The sequence below is a fragment of the Hermetia illucens genome, chromosome 3 (genome assembly GCF_905115235.1).
Source record: "Hermetia illucens chromosome 3, iHerIll2.2.curated.20191125, whole genome shotgun sequence".
Lineage (NCBI taxonomy): Eukaryota > Metazoa > Arthropoda > Insecta > Diptera > Stratiomyidae > Hermetia > Hermetia illucens.
This window is the reverse complement of record NC_051851.1, coordinates 30080010-30102005: the sequence shown is the minus strand read 5'-3', so window position 1 is coordinate 30102005 and position 21996 is coordinate 30080010. Positions and strand designations below refer to the sequence as shown.

Here is a 21996-nt window from a genome sequence, read left to right as displayed (position 1 = left end):
TAGAGATCCTGGAGATGAAGCATCAGCAATCAACCACCTGAAGAGCGTTATCATTAACGCGGCCACAGGCATACTTGGCCCCAGCGGCAAGAAAAATCGGAATGGCTGGTTCGTCGATGAATGTAAGCTAGCAACGGAACGGAAGAATGCTGCATATCGAGTAATGTTACATTTTCAAAGAACGTGGGCTCGCGCGGAGACTTATCACGAACTCCGGCGAGCGTAAAAGCGAATTCACAGACGGAAGAAGGAAGCCTGCGGGCACAAACAGGTCTGTGAACTCGAGAAGTACAGGGAGCAACCGCACCAAGTGCAGAAGTTTTACCAACAAATCAGCAGGATGAAGCCTTACACACCTCGATACTCATTATGCCGAGACAAAGATCTGATTACCGACAGATGGGTTGAGTACTTTGATGATCTCCTGAATAACCAGAACATCGGCGAGAACATCTCGTCAACTGAAGACGACGGACAAATACTGCCACCACCAAGTATAGGAAAAACAGTTTGTGCAATTCATCGGCTAAAAAATCATAAGTCGCCAGGAGCCGATGGAATTACAGCCGAATTGGTTAAATATGGACGCGATCAATTACACCAATCGGTTCATCAACTTGTGCTCAAGGTGTGGGACAGCGAATCAGTGCTTGACGACTGGGAAAGAGGCATTATCTGTCTCATACATAAAAAGGGAGATATCACACAGTGCAGCAATTATAAAGGTATCACGTTGCTGAGTACCATCTATAAGATATTCTCCACTATGTTGCTAGGCCAGATAGTCCCATACGCCCAGAACATCATTGGCCCATACCAAAGAGGCTTCACTCCAGGTAAATCAACAACAGATCAGATTTTCTCTCTGCGGCAAGCGACGGAAAACTGTTGGAATATGGACACCAGTTGCACCATCTATTCATCGACTTTAAAGCCGCCTATGATAGCATAGCCAGGGTAAAACTGTACACGGTCATGAGAGAATTCGGTATCCCGACGAAATTAATAAGACTGACTAGGCTGACCCTGACGAATGTGCGAGGCCAGGTAAAAGCAGCAGGATCACTCTCAAGACCATTCGACATCAACAACGGTCTACGACAAGGGCATTCCTTATCATGCGTCCTCTTTAACCTGGCCCTCGAGAAAGTGATCCGTGATGCTGGGGTAAATGCAAGAGGTACGATCCTCTTTAAGTCCACCCAACTACTGGTCTATTTTGACGATATCGACATCATGGGAAGAACGACCCGAGACGTATAAACTGCATTCATCCAGATCGAGCAGGCGGCAATGGGCGCGAGATCTTGGGCTGCACATCAATGAAGGCAGGGCAAAATATATGGTGGCAACGTCAGTACCAAAAACCAACCAAAGAACAACATCAAACCGCACTGATCAAACGATAGTAGATAGATAGTAGTAGAAGATAGTAGACTACCACTTTGAGACCGTTGATAATTTGTCTTATCTAGGGTCGAAAATCACAACCGATACAACCTATGACGATGAAATCGGCGCACATTTGTTGGCAGCTAACGGAGCCTATTTCAGTTTACAAAAATCGTTCGGTTTGGAACGTCTCATCATAGGGCCAAGGCTCTCTCATCATAGGGCCAAAGCTCTTACTGTACAAAACTATAATTTTGACGGTCCTTATGTGGGGTTCTCAGTAAGAAAAATTGCGAAATCTTGGCCGCGTTCGAGAGAAGAATCCTCCGAAAAATTTCTCTCCCCCTGCATGAGGATGGACGATTCCGTAGCTTACATAACGACGAAATCTATAGGCGATGCCACGACCGTCTGGTTGTGGATAAAATCCGGCTCAACAGATTGCGGTGGGCGGGCTACCTAACCCGTATGGATGAGGATGATCCAGCCCGGAAGGTCTATAAGGGCAATATCTATGGTAGAAAAGGAAGACGAGGCTGAGCTTGCTGAGATGGAGCGATGGCGTAAGACAGAACGCCAGACAGCTTTTAGGGATATCAAATTGGTGGATCTCGGCGCAAAACCGGGATGTCTGGAGTTCCTTATTAAGGCAGGCCTAGACCGGATACCGGTTGTTGCACCGTTGATGATGATGATGATTTTCTTCATTGGTTTTCAAGCTTTAGTTCATAGTGGTAGCCAATTACAGACAATCAACCTTGTAGTCCAGAAGAAAACAATATTTGATCTCCAGTTTTTCACATTATTTCTTTGGTTGGGTCATACATATTTAGATACATTTGTTTAGACTTCTCAACTTTTTACCACTTCATGCATGTTCATTTTTCACTTATATTGTATCACATAAAAACTGGAAAATGATTAGATGCCCATTATTTCTAAATAAACAAGATCGAATAAAAACCATCTTTATCTAAATGCAATTTCGCTTTATTCTTTGTTGATCTAAAAATAGTTATGGATTACTTACTTGCAAGGAAATCTTAAGGCTGGACTTAGTTCTTGGCAAGGTCGCCAAGCATTCGATATCGAGGCAAAAACTAAAAGCAACAGAATCATTATTGCAGACCGGCAGCAATGTATTCGAGACATGGTGAGATCTGAAGAGAAGAATGAGAATTTTAATTAGTTATGTATTCAGTTGTAATGCATGCAATTATTTAACATTAAAGATATAATAGTGCAATGGACTCGTGTACGAGTTTCTTGCGGGGAATTAACAAGAAGTGGTTTTTCTGCAATGTACTATATTATTACATAGCATAAACACTGAACCCTTTGTTATCGAGTTTATGATTGATGTCTAGTACTGGTGAGGTTGAAGGACTCTCAAGGGTAGACCACATCTTGGCCTTGTGTAGGAACAGTCGGAAATTGTTAAGGTACTTGTATATACAAAGACGAGCGCTTTACTAGCTTGGCAAATGTTTAATAACAATTATGACATGGATTCGTTACCGTAAAATCAATTTTGGAATTAAAATACTATAAAATTAATTCGATTGATATTGATATCAGGTCGGAAATCCCGAATTATTAAATAAGCTAATTATTCTACGGAAATTTGGTATTATAATTGGAAAATCGCCTAGAAAATTTGAATTTCGATAGGTTTTGATAACTCTTGGTCTACGATACTGGAAGTTATATAATGTATAATTGAATGGTTGAATAATACTGGAAAGATAAAATTCCAACATATCAAGCCTGATGCAATGCCATAGATATTCAACTTTTTAGATAAAATTGATGAGCATTTAAGCAATATAAATACCCACTGTTTCTATTGGATTTATTATATAAAAATTCGAACGGAGACACGCACGTCATATACATATCTGTTACAGCGTCCCGTAAAATTAGATTCTTTTCGCTGATCAAAATTATTGCTATCGAAAAAATGTAATTAGACATCTTGCGTGTCGCACGGTGCATTTTAATTGATTTCATACCGACTATGACACGAATCCACCATCATTATAATCAACGGTGCGCAATGATAAATGTTTTCACTTTCCCAGCAGTAGCAAATGATGAGTCTAGGCATTTTTAACCATTCAGAAAAAATAATTAACGAGTTTAGAAAGTGAAACATCAAATGTACAATTTAAAATCGTCATGACTGAATTGAATGATAAAGCTTTATGGTAACATCTGAATTATAAGTGGGTTGTTTTGTAATAATAATAATAACATGGGTAATGTCACTGTCTGGAATATCATTTTGGTGTTGCGTAAGATATTTAGGGTCATCACGCCTTTGGGTCTTGGGTATAATGCATGTGAAAAATTTTATGTGGGTGTCATCTCTGTGTAATTTGGGGAGTTAGAATTCAACTGTATCTAGAGGGCTAAAATACGTGCACTTCAGATTGATCGGTATTTTTTTGCTACACGAAAATTTAATGAAAAGTTACACTATTGTGGTTTTAACCACTATACCTAAAAAATACAAAAATTATATAACTTTGCTTCATAGGCCTCGATTAAAAATTGTGAGAAACAAACTACTACTTTCGAAAGTTTCCACTGTTCATATTCAAATTAATCCGGGAAATTTCATGTTCTACCATTCGCATAACCATCAAGCTATCATTTCACAAGGAAGAAAAAGTGACGACGGGAACTGATTATGATTGTACGAAAGTACTTTGTTTCACTAAGAATTTCTCAGACCCATTTTTTTTTGCATTATCAATGTCCAACATTCAGTGTTGAAGAGTTGAGTGAATGCCTAAATGGACATACAAAATAGATGACTTGAGGGATCATGATGATGATGGTAATGAGCAGATGATGATCACCTGGGTGGCTGCCAGCAACATGGTAGCGTGGTAACTTAATTGTGTCTAAAAAACCAGATGAAAGTTGAAAGATACGAGAGCACAAAACGGCTATTGTTAGCACGAAGATTAACATGTTATTTCACTTTGATAATAAATCATTAAGTTTTAATTCAGCTCATTTTGCACTAATAGCATTTTGGAATCAGAAAATGATTTTTGCTGTTCCAACTAGTCCATTGTTGTTGTAGAAATAACAGGTTGTTTTAGTGGAGAGGGAGGCAGTTTGCAATAATATCCATAGCATGTTAGTAGGGAAATCACTTGAGAATGATGAGAATGTTTGATTTTTCAAACGTTAATTGTATATATTAGCATGCACATAACTATTGTAACATCGCTAAAGGCTAAACTAACTTCTTTTGCTTCGCGGGTTTAAGGGCATTGAAGTTCTATATAGTTTTGAATTTATTGTATCTTGCAACCAGGCAGGGTTATCTTGAGACCTCGTTAACATTTGTTCTTGGTGGTAACTTCCATTGTATAAAATATATGATAATAGCAAATGAAAAAGTTGAATGAAACCTCGATAGAATTATCGAGAACCAACTATTTCCGTCAAGTAAGCCCCGAAATATAGTATCTGTGGAATATCAGTAAAAAAATTAGCTAAAAATGGCACTTTTTTCAATTTGTTTCAGTTGTCAAGTATTTCAGTTTGGCCTTTGATATTAAGTATTCTCCCAGGTGCCTGACCTACTTTATACAACTGCCAGATACTGTCCCAAAACCTTTATGGATGAACCTGTAGGGAGAGCCCATCGACAGTGACCAGTGAGTATTCTCACTATAATCCGAAGGTTCTTATTAGTGAGGTTTAAACAGTCCTTTGTGCGCTTGCCATAAGCACCCTGAACTGCTCCATTGCTGATAGATTCGTCCTGTATAGTTCCCTCAGTCGTTCCTCTTCATTTGAAACGATTTTCGATTCGACAGAAGGGTTTCGGCCCGAGTCCTTACTCCCTTCATAGCTAGTTCGTCCGCTGCCTCATTGCGTTCAAACCCAACTTGGCCTGGAACCCAGAGTATCCAGACTCAATTGTGCGAGCGTATTCAGTCTCTCAAGGCATTCTCAAACCAGTTTAGAGATCACCTGGTTGGACTTAAGTGTCTTGATCGCTGCTTGGCTTTCAGACAGAATAGTAATGTTCTGTCCCGTATAGTTCATTTCTAGGCTGAAGGAGGCACATCTGTCTATGGCGCATATTTCCGCTTGGAATATGTTAGTGAGCTTCTAAGTACATTTTTCTTGGACCAATGTCCCCGGCGACCGCTCTCTCGGCTGTGAGTGATCCTTGAGTGAACCAAGTAATCAGTTGTTGGTTTAATCCGTATGTATCAGTCACGTTCTCCTAGTTTGCCCTGTTACTCGAACGAGTTTTAAGCTTTTTTTCGAAATCAAACCTCGTTATCCTTTGCTATCAATAATTCGCGGTACCGCCTAGAAAAAATATCAATCTTCCTTCGATTTAAGCAGCTCCCCACTGATACTCCCGGCCATCCTGAGGATTGCTCTCCTTGCCTGTATTTTTATGTGCAAATGGAGAGGGGTTAATCTCAGAAGGACCTCCAGGGACGCCATTAGTCAGGTTCTCATTGACACACTGACACACGCAAGCTATTCTTTAGATTTTGTTTAGTTCCCTGGCTTGTGTGTTAAGTTCTTTCTGTTCAGATTACCGTCCCATAGGTAATCATTGGCCTTGCTAATGCAGTCTATATCCAAAGTAGTATCTTCGAAGTGTAACCCCATTTTTTTCCTGCCATTGACCTCATCCTCAGTCATCAGAGTTCTTACAGTCTTTTGACAAGTGTTTCCAACATGCGTCTTCCAGGGTAATTTTTGGTCTAGTTTAATTCCCAAATATTTGGCCTCTGTTTCTCGTTTCATCTCCATGTCTAGTAACCTTATGGCTTCAAATGATGAAGCTTACTCTTCCCAATGAATGGTACTATGGTGGTTTGGACTGGATTGAGGTGCAGCCCTGCTTTTTTTGGACCAGGCACTAGTAACCCTTTGTCCAGTTTGGATCATATCGCATACAGTATATTTGCCTGTACAGATTAAAACAATGTCGTCGCATAACCCTAGACCTGTGTTCCAGAATTTGTTAGCTCGTCCAGGAATTTATCCACTAACATACTCCACATGAGTGGTGGTAGTACCTCGCCCTGTTGATAACTTTGAGTAGTATTCATGACAAAAGAATTTTTACTGTCGGCACTTCTATTTTGCCTACCCTTTAACATTCTGCCCATCCAGAAAGCCAGAATGTTTACCACCTCCTTGCGGATCACGGAATCTTGTATCTCTATGTGCGATGTGTTATCGACTGTTCGTTTGATGTTCGAAAATGTACACGGTGTTATTTTTTCGTTTCTATGACATGGTGGTCAAAGGATAGTATAGGTCCTGCTGAACCAACGCCAACAGCTCTACTACCAAACTCTATCTTCACCTCCACGTGGTGATCGCTGGTAGCTCTTTCTTAACGAAAAGTTGCAGACGGAGAAGGATGAAGGCGAGTTTCTCGGGCTTAAAAATTGGGCAAATTGTACCAACTGGTCCACCAGGTTGGTGGTTGGGTAGGGCTGATGACTCTATATGGAAAATAGCTTGTTTTGAAGCAACAACAGGAGCCCTGGACTGGACTGATAATACAACGACGATCCTGGCAACGACAAGGAATAACGATTTGCGCATTTTCTCATGGAACGTGGCTCCCTGTACAGAGATGGAACTGCCAACCAGCTAGCCGATATAGGGCTGATGTAACAACGATACAGGAGATGCGTTGGGCAGGGAGAAGAGTCACTACACTATATATTATAATGGCTATCCAGTAAACCATGCACTCGGAGTAGGTTTGTTAATCAGCCGAAAAATGAAACCTGCTGTTATCGGTTTTGAAAATACAAGCGAAAGGCTATGCATTCTGCGCTTGCGATGTAAATTTAGAAATATAAGCCTCATTAATGTTTACGCCTCTACAGAAGAGACTGCAGAATCGGAGAAGGATACCTTCTACGAGGCAGTAGAACGAACCCTCGGAGCCTGCCCCAGATATGATATCAAAATCATACTTGGAGATTTCAACAGTCAAGTAGGGACAAAGCCCGTATTTAGGCGATAGGTTGGCTCCCATATATCAAAATAGAAATGATAAAGGACTGCTGATTATTCCATTGGCAGTTTCACACGAAATGGTTGTTGGAAGTACCTGGTTTTCGCGGAAAGCGGTCTACAAACAATCACGAGCCTCTCCAGACGGGACCACTTTCAACCAAATTGACCACGTGTTGATCGAACGCCGCCACCTCGCAGACTTGATGAATACCAGAACATATAGGGGGGCCAATATGGACTTGGATCACTAGCTCGTTGGTATGGTGTTCCGAGCTCGAATAACAACATAGCCTACAATCCTACAATCAGGTGAGAGTGAACACTGAAGCCATCCACAACACAGCCCTCCGCTACACCTATAAGAGAGAAATGGATGCCGCAATAGTCAACAGAGATCCTAGAGATGAAGCATCAACAAATGATCTTCATAATCACCTGAAGAACGTAATCATAAATATGACCACAAATATACTTGGCTCCAGCCGCAAAAGGAGTTGGAATGGCTGGTTTGACGGTGAATGTAAGCTAGCAACGGAACGAAAGAATGCCGCATACCGAATAATGTTGCATTCTCAAAGGACGCGGGTACGCGCGGGAACTTATCACGAATTCCGGAGAGCGGAGAAACGACTTCACAGACGGAAAAAGGAAGCCTGGAAGAATCAAAAGGTCTGTGAACTCGAAAAGTACAGGGAGCAACCGCACCAGGCGCGCAAGTTTTGTGGGAGTTCCCAGCGTACACAGGCGACTATTGACGAAGAAGAAGCACTGTTTAGGTGGAGCCTGTAGTCTTTCAAGAAAATAAGAAAACGCAGCATGCACTCAGTTAACAAAGTGAGAAGATAAAAGTGACCCCAACACTATTTTGGTTGAATTACTTCCTTCAATAAATTGTATTAATCATGATATAAACACAAAGGCAAAAAACCAATTCGGGGAAGGCGATTCCTGCAGCTTTTCTGGCAGGGAAATTTAGGGGGAGTTCCTTCGTAACACATGTGCCGTAATTGCAGGTCTTCCTTAAATTTTTTATTTCCGTCTCGAGGGGGAATTCTTCCGTAATCCATGTGACGTAATTCAGGAGTTTTAGGAGCAAATATAACAAGAAACGCAGAATTCTGAACGCAGAGCTGCAGGTAGTCTGACTTGGTTTTTCGTTTCAATTAAAGTGGCTTTAAGGATTATACTTTTTTATTTTGTACACCTATATTGATATTTTTTTAGTGTATATGCCTTTTAATGTAGAAATTTCTCTAACTGAGAGAGATTTTCACCACAAACGATCTTTCATAAGATCTAGAGGATATAGAGTATATAAAATGACATTCTTTGAATATGGAATTGGTTGCGACAATCCTATCTGCTCCGCATGCCATCTTACATTATTTTTTATGTGAATGGCGATTGTATTCAGGAAGATGATTGGATGGAATTTCATAAAATCGAAAATATGGTTCCTTTCTTAACCACAGGACCACCGTTTATTTGACTGATTTAGCCTTTCATCTTAGCTAAATAACTTTGTTTGTCTTTGAAGAAGGACTTTCTCAAATTCTTATCAACATTACTATATGAAACTGTTTGGATAAAATAATGGGAAAGGGGTGAATATCGAAAATTCGATTTGATCACTATAGGACACTTTATTTCCCTTATTGGTTACAGGGCTCAATATATAAGTAATTTCAGGGATCAATGATGGTTACGGTGTAAAATTTAAGTTTTCTTGTTTAGCAAATTCTGTTATTAGCAGGATGTCAAGGACGATGACCGTCATTAAAATCAAATCTAAGTTACGGAGCCTAATACAATCACTATCGGACACTATACGCTACATATATTTGTGGAAATTATGAAACATATTGGACCTTGTTTGGTTAGGTTTCATATATTTTTTTTTGTCTAAATTTCATATAAGTTGATTCAGGTGAGATTCAAATAAGACTAACATTTTTTACATTCAATTGTTCGGAATTATTCTCAATGCATCGCTATAGTATAAACTTTGGCAGCTGCTGGCTTATTAGGAAATTTCAAACATCGAAAGTATACGAGATGACTTGCAAAGAAACCTGCCTGTGTATCCACATTCATAATTCAAATGGTCATATGCGCCACACATAAGATAACTTCAGTAAGGTTACTGAGAGAAAAGTTAAGTACGCTTTTTTTAAAAAAAGAATAATCCTCTTTTCGATTGTTGCCATTACTAAATGTCTGAAAATCCAGCATTGATGATTTTTGTGTTTAAGTTGTAGTTTATGATTGTATCTTATTGTTTGTAGTTTAGATCCTATTTTGAGAGAACGAAATTCATATGGAAATGCATTAATAATTATGTATGCGTCTAATCTTAAACTGAGGCTTTGGTTTAATCGGAAGACTATTAAATTAGATTTAGTAAAAATATAGATAATGGTGAACGAACTTATGAAACAAAGCTATAAAAACTTGTGGAAGGTATTGGTTGGTTAACCACTACGTGGCACTGTCTTAAATAAAAATTAACAACTCCTTTTAGAAGAGGGCGCTGACTAGCCGCAAAAGATGTATGATACCTATCTTTTTGTTGGTTCGAGGTATCCGGTTCCATGAGTATCACGTAATTTATTCCAACAATGTTTTGATCTGTTGTACGTAATTAGTAAAAAAAAGCAAATAATGTTATGCAACCAATTACAACATTAACAACAGAAAAGATATTAGAAATAACAAATCACTACAAACCATGATAAATGGAAAGATTTGCAGCTTCTTGCTAGTATTTAGTATACTAGCCAAAATTGTTTTAATTGTTGCTCCATGTTTAGCTAAATTAATGATGATGCTGTAGGAAGAATCTTAATGTAACAATGAAGCATATATAATGCTCGTAATACCTTTTTGGATAACGGAATGGCTAAAGGAAAACAAGAGTTAGTGAAGGTCAACTCAGAGCGCAGAGCTATTTTAAAAATACAAAGAAAGTAGTGACAGTGATCATGAAGGTTCGGCCGAAATTAATGCAGGTCCTTAAATGTGTCCCATCCCCAGGCGCTTATATTCGCGTGTTAGCCCGGAAAATTTGGGGGGAGTGGGAGTTGTTTTGATATTTCAGTCAACATTTTTGCGTGTCCTTTAAAACATAAAACTAAATTTAGAGAAAATAAATTAAAAAATTCCGGCTCGATCGTGCTCGGAGATCACATCCTCAATCGATGTCGTCCTACCTCAGATTTTCAGAAGTACAGTCTCTGTGATTCCTACTTTCCCTGGTATCCTGGGACCATAATAATGTCGGATGTCTTTTAAATTAAGTCTCTCTAACAGACTTCAAGGCCCTGATCCAATTTGGATTGCTGCGCCAACGATTATTATTATTATTATTTGTGGGAGTTAGGGAGGAGTGGGAAACGAGATCTTCAAATTGAAGAAAACCAACCAACCACCGATGTTCTTAGCTGAGGCGAATTTTTTGTTTCTGATGTCCCGACTTGCAAGTTGTAGTTCAAGGTCGGAATCAGCAGAATCATGAATTAGCCATATCTGGACCGGTTAATGAGATCAGAGACACATTAGCTGGATTCGACGTGTCGTTTGTTTTTGGTAGAAGTTAGTCGGTTCGAGGAAATAAAATGGAATTAGCGAAATATTTGGAAAAAATTGGTTGAACTGTTTTTGATAAAAACATAGGATATTCCTGCTGTAGGAGTTTAAAGCAAGTACCGAGAAGTTTGCGGCTCCAATCGCGGAGTAGAGCCGTGTTTTTCTTTTATTTTCATTTTTCAGGTGTAGATTGTATGTTGATTTTCCGGTAGGTTCGCGTGAATTCCTATATTTGTCGAATTTCCAGGTTCCGGTGTGGACCGACGGTTTTATTTAAAGACACGTGAGGGATCGAACTGTTCAAAGGAAGCTCCTCCATCCCCTTTTTTCCGAACCAGGCTAGCATAGAGGCAAGCAAGCTTGTGTCGACGGAGCACTCCATTTGAGCTTCAATATTTGCGTTTGGGCCTCCATGGCCACTTTCGCAGTCTTTTTAGGTTTTTGGGGACAGCTCTTTCTTCTTGGTCACCTCCGGCCATTCAAGATAGTCCTTAGACCATCGCATATCTCATTTAAGTCATTAAAAGTTGGTGGTCTTCATGGAATAGAAGGGAGGAGCTTTTGCATTTGAGGTGCTGAGTTTGGGACGAGGTATAGTTTTTCGGAGCCGGCTGTTATTGCTTCTGTTTGTTGGTGGGGAATTTCGGGGTGAAGAAAAGAAGAAAGACCGTGTAGAGAGAGCGAATTTTGGAGGAAGAAAGGAATCGTGACAGTCGCGTGTCGTGTCGAATGGTAAGAATAGTTTTGTGATGAATGAATTGGTAGTAGTAGGATTTTAATGCCAATTCAATGAGATGGAATGAGTTCCTCAGTGTAATATTCTAAAGTAAATCATTCAGTGAATGAATGAAAAACGAAACTGGATAGTTCAGAGGAAGATAAATTCAGAATTATGATGGAAGTGTGTATAAGTAAGTATACGGTATCAGTTGGCGAATAGATAGATGTTCGTTGTTTCTATGCTTCAATTCTTCAGGCACTTCGTACTTTTAGGCTATGGTTAACAACTATACTGATGTTTGAAAATCTATGTAATTGAATAATAGTTAAATATGTTCGCTGACGATTTCGTTCGTCTGGGCAGAGGCAAACTCATCAGACGCTCACATCTGCCTTTCGGAGCAGCGTAACCGAAGGTGGCTACAGGTGTAATTCGCACCGAATATATATAAATTCAAAAACCCGACATGGGTATGGATTATAACGACCGCCGATTTGGAACTTTAGCTGGCCGGAGCCGAGTCAACGACTCAATTTTTGTTTAGAAATTGGGTGGTCGTAGCATTCGCACAAAAGGAATGATCCGTGTGCTAGCCAGAAGGAATAGGTAGTTCTTCAAAATTAGTGCGCCATAGATTTTACGGTTTTGGCGAGTTTTAGGGTGAGAAGGTATTGTAGTAAAAAGAAAAGAAGACATATCCAAAACTAATTTGAAGCTTTCTTGCAGTTGAATATTTATATTGTAAGCCTAGGGCCCAGCGCTTCGAATGGTGCGATACGGTCCCATTTTTCAAATAAATAATCATCATCATCAACGTCGTAACAACCGGCATCTGGTCTAGGCCTGGTGGCTTAATAAGGAACTCCAGGAGGATTCTTCCCTCGAACGCGGCCAAGAGTTTGCAGTTTCTTTTGCTAAAAACCCAGGTTTCCGAGGAAAATATAAGGACTGGCAAAATCATAGTCTTGTACAGTAAGACCCTATGGTGAGACGTTTCGAGCGAAATAGTTTTTGTGAGCTGGCGGATTTCATTGGCCCACATCTTGAGCATCAGTTGATGACCCACTTGGTGTAGTCGGTCGTCTCCATATTTATTCAGCAGTTCATCCCATCGCTCCAATATGCCCGTTCTGTCGGAAATCAGATTTCGCTCTTTGTCTCGGCGGGATGATCGTTGAGGTGTATAAGGTTTCATCCTCTTGACTTATTGGTAAAACTTCCGCGCCTGGTATGGGTTTTCCCTGTAATTTTCGAGTTCACAAACCTGTTGGTTCTCCCAGGCTTCTTTCTTTCGTCTGTAAAGTCGCTTCTTCGTTCGACGGAGTTCATGGCAGGTTTCTGCGCGTACTCGTGTTCTTTGAGAATGCAACATTACTCGGTATGCAACATTCTTTCGTTCCATAGCTAGCTTACATTCATCGTCGAACCAGCCGTTCCGACTTTTCTTGTGGCTGGGGCCAAGTATCTTTGAGACCGTATCAATGATAACGTTCTTCAGGTGCTTGTGAAGATCATTTGTTGATGCTTCATCTCCAGGACGTCTGTTAGCTGCGATTATTGCGCCATCCATTTTCCCCTTATAGGTGTTACGGAGGACTGTGTTGTGAATGGTTTCAGCATTCACTCTCACTTTATTGTCAGAGGGGATTGTAGGCGGTATTGTTATTCGAGCTCAGAGCACCATGCCAACGAGATAGTGATCCGAGTCTATTATGGCCCCCTTATATGTTCTGATATTCATTAGAGCTGAGAGGTGGCGGCATTCAATCAGCATGGGGGTGAATTTGGTTGAAAGTGGTCCTGTCTGGAGAGGCGCACGTATATTTTTGGACCGCTTCCGGCGCAAACCAGATACTTCCAAAAACCATTTCGTGTAATTTTGGTATTATACTTGGGACAAGCTTGGAGGGTCCGCTCAATTGCCTCGTAGACTCTGCAGCCTCCTCTGTAGGGGCATTAACGTTTCTGAGGCATATATTTCTAAATTTGTCTCGGAAACGTAGAGTGCAGTTGCATAGTCTTTCGCTTATATTTTCAAATCCGATAATAGCAAGTTTCATTTTTTAGATGACTAAGAAATCTACTCCGAGCACATGGTTTACTGGATGGCCACTGTAATATATGAAGTAGTGGCTCTTCTCCATGAAACCAGTCACTGTTCAACGCATTTCCTGCAACGTTGTTACATCAGCGCTATATTGGGATAGGGTATCGGCTAGCTGCTTGACAGCTCCATCTCTGTACAGGGAGTGCACGTTCGATGAGAAAATGCGCAAATCGTTATTCCGTTATCGTTGCCGGGTTCGTCGTTGTAGAGTCCGTCCTGTCCGAGGCTCCTTCTGCGGCTTGGTAACGTTGATTTTCCGTTTAGGGTTATCAGCGCTACCAGGCCCTCAACCTGGAGGACCAGTTGGTTCAATTTGCCCCGTTTTTGGCGCGGGATACTCGCCTTTATCCTTCTCCGTTTGTAGCTTTTCGTTAAGAAAGAGCTCCCAGCGGTCACCACGTGGAGGTGGAGAGTAGAACCGTTAGTGTTGGTTCAGCAGGCGTTTCCCAGGTTTTCTGCTCCATCGTGGGGCCAATCCATGTTACGCCTTGGGACCTATACAACCCTTTGGCCACATTACAACATTACACATCTTAGAATTTTCTTACTTTTCCGTTCGAATGTTAAATAAATTTGTGAATCAAAAACCTTGCAAATCTAAGTTAATCGATTACCGATTAGTTTAAAATAATTGTTAATCATGATCAACTGATTAATCTATAATAATGGTAATTCACTTAGACTAATCGTTCGTCGTGAGCAATGTTTGCCTTAGATTACTTAAGCACCAATTTACGTTAATCGTGAATCAGGAATAATTATTAAAGTGCTATTTACTAAACTTTTGACATAAAGTAAAATAACAAAATATTACTATTTTAATTATTGTTGTAATCCGTTTTGATCCATTGAATTAAATTAAAGCCATGAGGTGCAGAACATGTCTTTCAATGGGAATATTGAGGATCCTAAATGATAAAATTTTGACTTTGGCAACTCATTTTTACCAGACTTGTTATCGGAGAAGAAGTCCTAAACTGATTTTCTTCTGCTGCCAGTGGTAACTTTTATGGAGCTAAATTTGTGTCCTTCCGGTTAATAAGCGTGAACCCAAAGAGATAGCCCGATTCTTAAGTTTATTGCAACCTTTTCTGTGAATTCCTTTTATTTGTGTTAAATTAGAATATTTATTGAGTTATATTAAGATATTTATTAAATTTTTCATATTAAATAAAAGTGAAATGAAGGTACAATCTACAAGTGATGGTGGTTTTCCTTTGGATCCTTCACAACACCAAATCGTTTGAGTACTCAGCGTCGTTTGTTCTCTTCAATTTACAAATTTACAGTCACAACAAAGTCGAGAGCATTGCAGTCGTGAATTTAATCAAAAGGGTTTAAAAAAAGTCGCTGACACATTAATTGGGCTTTGGTGTTTTCTGCAGAACTTCCAGTAACATGTTGACTTGATAGTTTGGAGAAAGTGTAGCAGCTGTAATGAGCAGAACCATTTTAAATCGGCCTTATGGTCAGTTTTGTAGTTAGATGTCTTTGGTTTGGTTTGATATGTTAGCATTCTGCTAAAAAAACATGTATAAAGCGATTAGACATAACATTAAGAGAAACTACGTCCGAAGAGAAACGCCATATCAATGTACAATTAAAACCCATTTTATGTTTAACTTCCAATAGGTGAGTCTAAAGCCACGGACTAAGTGTCATTATGGACCTGCTATTGTGGCAGTAAGACAGTACTATTTGTACCTATTGCATCCAACAACTGCTAGCATCTTTCCTCACTGATCTTCACCATCAATATTCCACCTTAACGTACAAAATTGATTAACTTGACCGGCTTCACAAGTATCAACTCACCCATCGTCGTTAGGAAAGAATTTCACAATCATATGTGAAATGCGATACCTTTGAGCTCAAATGTATATTGCGGTTGTGACTCCAATATCTCTTCCATTAAAATTTCAATTCGATATAAGATTCACCGCACCAGGTAAAGAAATTGTTGATATTGTGGTAGTATAAAGTCTTTATTGTTGTTCTTTCTTCCATGCTTACTGCGAAGTGGCTTGACTCATCTGGAGAGTATAGTGGACCGATAAGTGTTAGATGACTGCATATTATAAACTGGACAAATAAAACCTGTTTCTATTGAGAAAAAAGAAATTTCCATCTCGTTTGTCCAGGGTGTAGATATTAAGTTGGATGAATTTATAATCACAAGTGAATGGTTTCCTGTGAAAAATTAGTAAATTCCATTCCATAGTCGATTTTTTTTAATAGTAGATATTACATAAAAAACATCTAACTTTTCGTGGGAATATCACATTTCAAGTATTTCAAAATAAAGTTTTATTCTAAAAATTTGATCGAAAAATACGAAGAGGTGTCTACAATTTGATGCATCGTTGCGCTGACTTCATCTCCTGTTTTATTGCATACAAAGAAAAACCTTTATTAACAACTATTAACCTACTGTCGATTGTAGTGTGGATGACGTGTGTTGACGTCCATTATTGATCAACAGTAACTCAGTTGATCTGAAGACAAGTTTTGCCCTCAGGTTGTGTTGTGCTAATGAGAAGGCCATGAAAGCTGCAGAACTCTAAAATACTTCCACTCTTCATTGAGGCAACCTACATACATAGGTGGTGTTCGCACCGTCACAGTTTCAAATAAGTTGGGTTTAGAATGAATCTTGACAATCATCTATTACGATTTAATTTTAAAATAATTGTCATAGGATTACCCGGAATTTTTATATATATCCTCTATACCAATATCTGTTCAAATAAAAAAGAAAAAATCTTGACTGACAGTTTCGTCCAGGCCGAGGGAACTCATCAGACCCTGCCTCTTCTTTTCTTTTTGAATTTGGGTGTTTAACCCAAAAAGAGGAGTCCGTGGAGCACAAGAGAGGAACTAAGTTGCTTCCCAAGTGGTATGGTCCGTCATCAAGTGGATGTGGACCCAGGACTCTCAGTACCCTCAACAAAAAAAAATATTCAAATAAAGTTAATAATAGTACATTATCATATTTTTCAGAAATTGTCTGCGAATTCCTGTCAAGTTCACCCTAGAGACATAAAATGTTACATTAGTATACGCTGTAATGTATATAGAGTATAATTCTACTGACTTTGCCGGAAACCGCACTATTACTAACAAAATTTTAAAAGGACAAAGTTGCATTGCATATACATTACGAGCTAGGTGCAGATGAGACAAATGTTCACTCAAATATTCTTATATCAGAAATGTCCAAAACCTTCCATATTTGAAGCACCGAGCTTCTGGTTTTCTACTAGTTTTGGATCTGAACCTGTTATGTGATATATTACTAGAAGATTTTGAGCATCGGGAGGCTTTCAGGATCCTCTAAGAACGTTGCGATGTGGGGAACCCGCTGGGTTTACAATCATATTCTTGTTGCTAGGGAACTTAATAGCGACTATGTCCATCAATCAGGATGACTGCCCACTCATCGCGAGTTCCTTAATAAGATTTTTACGCAGTTTCAGGGGCCCAAATCATACGCCCTTAAGGGTTAGTTAGTTAGTTTAGTTAAATGGGGGGAGCCGCAGCTCCGAGCACTCAGGCCATTATTAGGCCTATTGTACTATCCCCGTAAGTTGCCTATTCAATGGCTTCCCGCCTACGGTGTTCGCAGGCTTTAGCGAATCTGAGAACATTCTCAAGAGGCAGAGTGTGTGCATATTCTTCATTGAAGAAAACCTTGCCAAGGTGTCTTCGTCTGAGGTCTGAGGATGCCGGGCAGCTGCATAAAAAGTGCAGGGCAGTTTCCTCCTCCTCATCACATTGGCTGCACACAGCCGAAACCACTACCCCAATCTTTTCCATATGGTAGTTTAAGGGGTAGTGTCCCGTCAAAAGCCCTACTAGGGTTTTCATGTCCCCCTTCTTAAGGGACGCTCTAGTGGCCCTAGGCTCCTTCACAAGGATTTTCGCTTGCCGGCAAGAGTCCAAATTTCTCCACTCGGTTGCATGAATCCTTGCAATTTCACCTTTCAGAGTAGACTTGACAGTAGATGGTCGGATTCCAAGAGCTGGTTCTGGGCCCACCATTGTGGATCCAGACCCTCGGCGAGCCAGTCTATCAGCCCCCTCATTACCATCGATGTTAGAGTGCCCCGGCACCCACATCAGGAATGTTTCGTTCAGTCGGCCAAGTTTCAGCAGCACCTGATGACAACTCCACACCAACTGGCTTGATATGTTGTTGCCATCTAGTGCCGATAATGCCGCCCGACTGTCGGAACAGATTCGAATGGTGCGACCCCTCCATTTTTGTCGCAGATATTCTTCTGCTGCCAATGAAATGGCATATATCTCCGCCTGGAATATGGTCGTCATTTTTCCGAGGGGTCTGGCCAGTTCTATAATCGGATTCTCCGAGAACATGCTTGCACCCGATCCATCCTCCGTGACTGACCCGTCGGTGAAGATTATTAGGTCTGTAATCTGAAAAGACTCATGGCCATTTGTCGACCATTCTTCTCTTTCGGTGGTTACGACAGTGTATGTCTTTTCAAAGACGAATCTGGAAACCATATGATCGGTCAGCATCAGGGCTACCGGATGTTTTTCAAGGAATTTCCATATAGACGCATGCCCGTTGGATTGGCCGCCTTTCCACGCCCCAATGGTATCGAGCCTATATGCGTCATTGGCTGCTTTCCGTTTCACCTCCAAGTGGAAGGGGGGTAAATTTAGGATGGCTTCAAGTGCCGCAGTCGGCGTAGTACTCATTGCTCCAGTAATACTTAGGCAACCAAGTCTCTGAATCTGCGTCAGCAGCTTCCTGCTGTTAGCAAAGTTCAGTCTTGGCCACCAGACGATGCATGCATACATCAAAATGGGTCTTATTATGGATGTATACATCCAATATATCCGTTTTGGTGAAAGTCCCCAGTTCTTACCTATCGCATTCCTACAGCACCAGAGCAATCTGCAGGATTTCTGGTATTGTTCCTGGATATGATGCTTCCACGTTAACTTGGAGTCGAAATGTACTCCTAAGTACTTGACTGTTTGTGCCAGCTGGATTTCCACCCCTGCTAAGGTGGGTAGCGTATAGCTGCCCCACCTGACGTTCCTAGTAAACATAACTAGTCCAGTCTTTCTAGCGTTCACCGTGAGTCCATTGCGGAGGCACCAGCTGTGGATTACATGCAGAGTTGCATTCAAGCGATCACATACTGTGTCCGCAAATTTGCCGGTAATTATTATGGCTAGGTCGTCCGCAAATGCTTGCGCGAAGACTTTTTTGTCCTCCAGGAGCCACAGCAGGGTATCCATCACCAAGAGCCATAACAGTGGAGAGAGAACCCCTCCCTGTGGGCAGCCCCTGAGACATCCTGCTTCAATAGACTTCTGGCCGACCGATATGTGGATTTTTCTCCACTGTAGCATGTGAAGGATCCAACTGATTAGCAGCGGTTCGATTCCATGCTGTCTTGCCGCATCACAAATTGCCGCAAATGAGACATAATTGAAGGCACCTTCGATGTCCATGAATGCGCCTAAAGCGTATTCTTTATCGGACATCGCCTTTTCAATTTTTGCCGTAAGTTCATGGAGTGCTGTCTCCGTGGATTTGCCTTTCTGGTAGGCGTGTTGCCTATGGTGAAGTGGCCATTTAGGAATGTGTGTATCCCTTATGAATCGATCTACTAATCTTTCTAGTCCTTTTAGCAGAAAGGACGTTAGGCTGATCGGTCGAAAGCTTTTTGCGTCTGTGTAGGTGGGTTTTCATGGTTTGGGAATGAACAACACCTTCACATCCCGCCATATAATTGGAACATAAGCGTGTGCTAGGCATGCCCGATATATATTCCGAATGTGTTGACCCAGGGCATCCATTCCTTCTATTACTAGCGCAGGAAAGATGCCATCCGGACCTGCAGACTTATATCTGTGGAACGAGTTAAATGCCCATTTCACTCGCTCCAGTGATACTACTTTGCATGCCAGATTCCAATCTCTCGGTTGAGGGCTGTATGCACCTGTTGGCCCCGAGATTAGATTTTGGATGCTGCCTGGGAAGTGTACTTCAAGCAAATGATTTGCCGTTTCTTCATCGCTTTCTGTGTACTTCCCATTCTGTAAACGTAAGTAACCCAGTTTCTGGCTACGTTCTTTGACCAGAATCCGCTTCAGCTTTAAGGTTGCCTCAAGAGAGTTAGTCTCTTCGCAAAAGCGTCTCCAAGATGATCGTTTAGCCGATCTTATGCTCTTCTTTAGAGCCTTCTGTGCCTCTTTATAGCGATTCCAGCTAGTGCTTGATTCACCCTTCAGAGCACGATTAAGGAGCATCCTTGTCGTTCTCCTCTGTTTTGCCAAATCCGAGTTCCACCATGGTGTTTTACCCTTCTTTGGCATTTTGAGTGGACAGCTTTCTTCGAAAGCTTCTCTCATGCTGGTTGTGATCATCTGGGTTGTTTTCTCAATTCCAGCAATGGATTTGATGCGCCTCCCAGGGATCGTGACTCGGGCGTTCAATTCTGTTTGATACATTACCCAATCTGCCTTCCTCGGATTCCGAAATGGAATGGGTGGAGGTAGATCCATGCCCATAACGAAATCAATGCGTCTGTGATCCGAGAGTGTGATATCGTTTGATACTCTCCACTCTCCGATCAGAGCCGCGATGTCAGGAGATGCCACCGTGATGTCGATGACCTCTCGCCTGACCACGTTGAAGAAAGTGGGTTCATTACCCACATTTAGGATCTGCAAATCGGTTCCTACTAGATACTCCAGTAGTCTCGATCCTCTTGCATTGATGTTCGAACTTCCCCAGCATATGTGGTGAGCGTTGACATCACATCTTGCTATTACCCCCATGCCTCTACTTTTGGCATATTGGATAGCTCTGATGAATGTTCCACTGGGAGCGTCTTCTGTGTCGTAGGGGAAGTATGCAGAGCACCATAGTATCTCTATTGATCCGACTACTGATAAGTGCAGTCGCCGCTTTACAATGCTGCAAATTTAATTGGGAAATGTGGCACCTCATTTATGTTTCAGATGTAGATGCCGGGGGCTGCATGTCACCTTCAATGGTTTTAGGAGCCGACACTTGTAACGTGACGGTCCCCAGCCCATAGTAGAGCCGGCAACCCGATTTTTCCCGAACTGTCTTAACATCAGGTTCGGGAACGCCGATAGTGAGAAAAGTTCCCGGCCTATCGGTTCTCTCTCCTGTTTTGCTGCCTAGCAGCAACCAGGTGGAAGTGTTAAGGTTGTTCTGTACACCAAGTTGTTCCAGAACCCCGACACCATTTCGCTCTTCTTCTGGAAGCCAGAGAAAGCACTTTTTGATCGATGGCAGCTCAGAGACCCTTTTCAAGGTTAGTCGCGCACCCTCCCACACATCGTTAAGGGAGGAGCAGTACTGCCTGAGCCACTCGTTCGTGTCTTCGTCGGCAAAGTTCAGCCGTAACATTTTACGGTATACACCTACCGACTCAAAGCAAAGCTTAATGCCTTGCGCGGACGCAGTCCTTACAGCTAGGAGGAGTTTCCTCCTAAGCTGTTCGCACTGCTCCGTATCGTAGCCGGATGGATTAGAGTCGTCATACAGGACCCATCCATCGGCTTCGATAGCCTTGACTGCAAATGAAGGCCTAGCCGTTGCCGGCCGAGCCCTCTTTGCCGCCTTTTGTGTCCAAGAGTTAGGATCGTCCGAGGACCGCTGCCGCTTCGGTTTCCCCTTAGCCGCAGGTGCCCCGAACGCTCCTTTCCCCTCAACCTTGGCACAGCTCTTTGGTTGTGCGTTGCTCGGAGGCGGTTTGCCCGAAGGCGGTTTGCCGGAAGGCGGTTTGCCCGGAGGCGGTTTGCCGGAAGGCGGTTTGCCCGGAGGCGGTTTGCCCGAAGGCGGTTTGCCCGGAGGCTGTTTGCCCGAAGGCGGTTTGCCCGAAGGCAGTTTACTGTCCGTGGACAGGTGCTTACCCATGGGCAAGACTTTAGCCTCAGCAGGTGGCGCCGATTGGATCCTGGGGTCAGGAATGCTGACAGAAGGGGCCTGTTTCGGCTCATCCGTTAAGGACTGGGTCCCAATTGAATTGGTTCCCACTTGAATAAGTGGAGAATCTGAGTCTAGGCTCAGGTTCTCCATCGATGAGCTCAGGGTTGCCCCTTCACTCGGGGTTGGATCGTCACGATCGAAGTTTAATTGTGTTTG

The 21996-nt window shown here is 41.7% G+C and overlaps 1 protein-coding gene across 2 annotated transcripts in view; it reads right to left on the bottom strand.

The window, feature by feature from the left end:
* LOC119651676 (chaoptin) overlaps nucleotides 1–21996 on the bottom strand; it is a 103099-nt gene that overhangs the window by 29323 nt on the left and 51780 nt on the right. For both annotated transcript variants that reach the window (XM_038055371.1, XM_038055370.1), the window contains exon 2: nucleotides 2423–2552. In XM_038055371.1, coding sequence (XP_037911299.1) covers nucleotides 2423–2544 — 122 coding nt within the window. In that variant the 5' untranslated portion in view covers nucleotides 2545–2552. The remainder of the gene's footprint in view (nucleotides 1–2422; nucleotides 2553–21996) is intronic.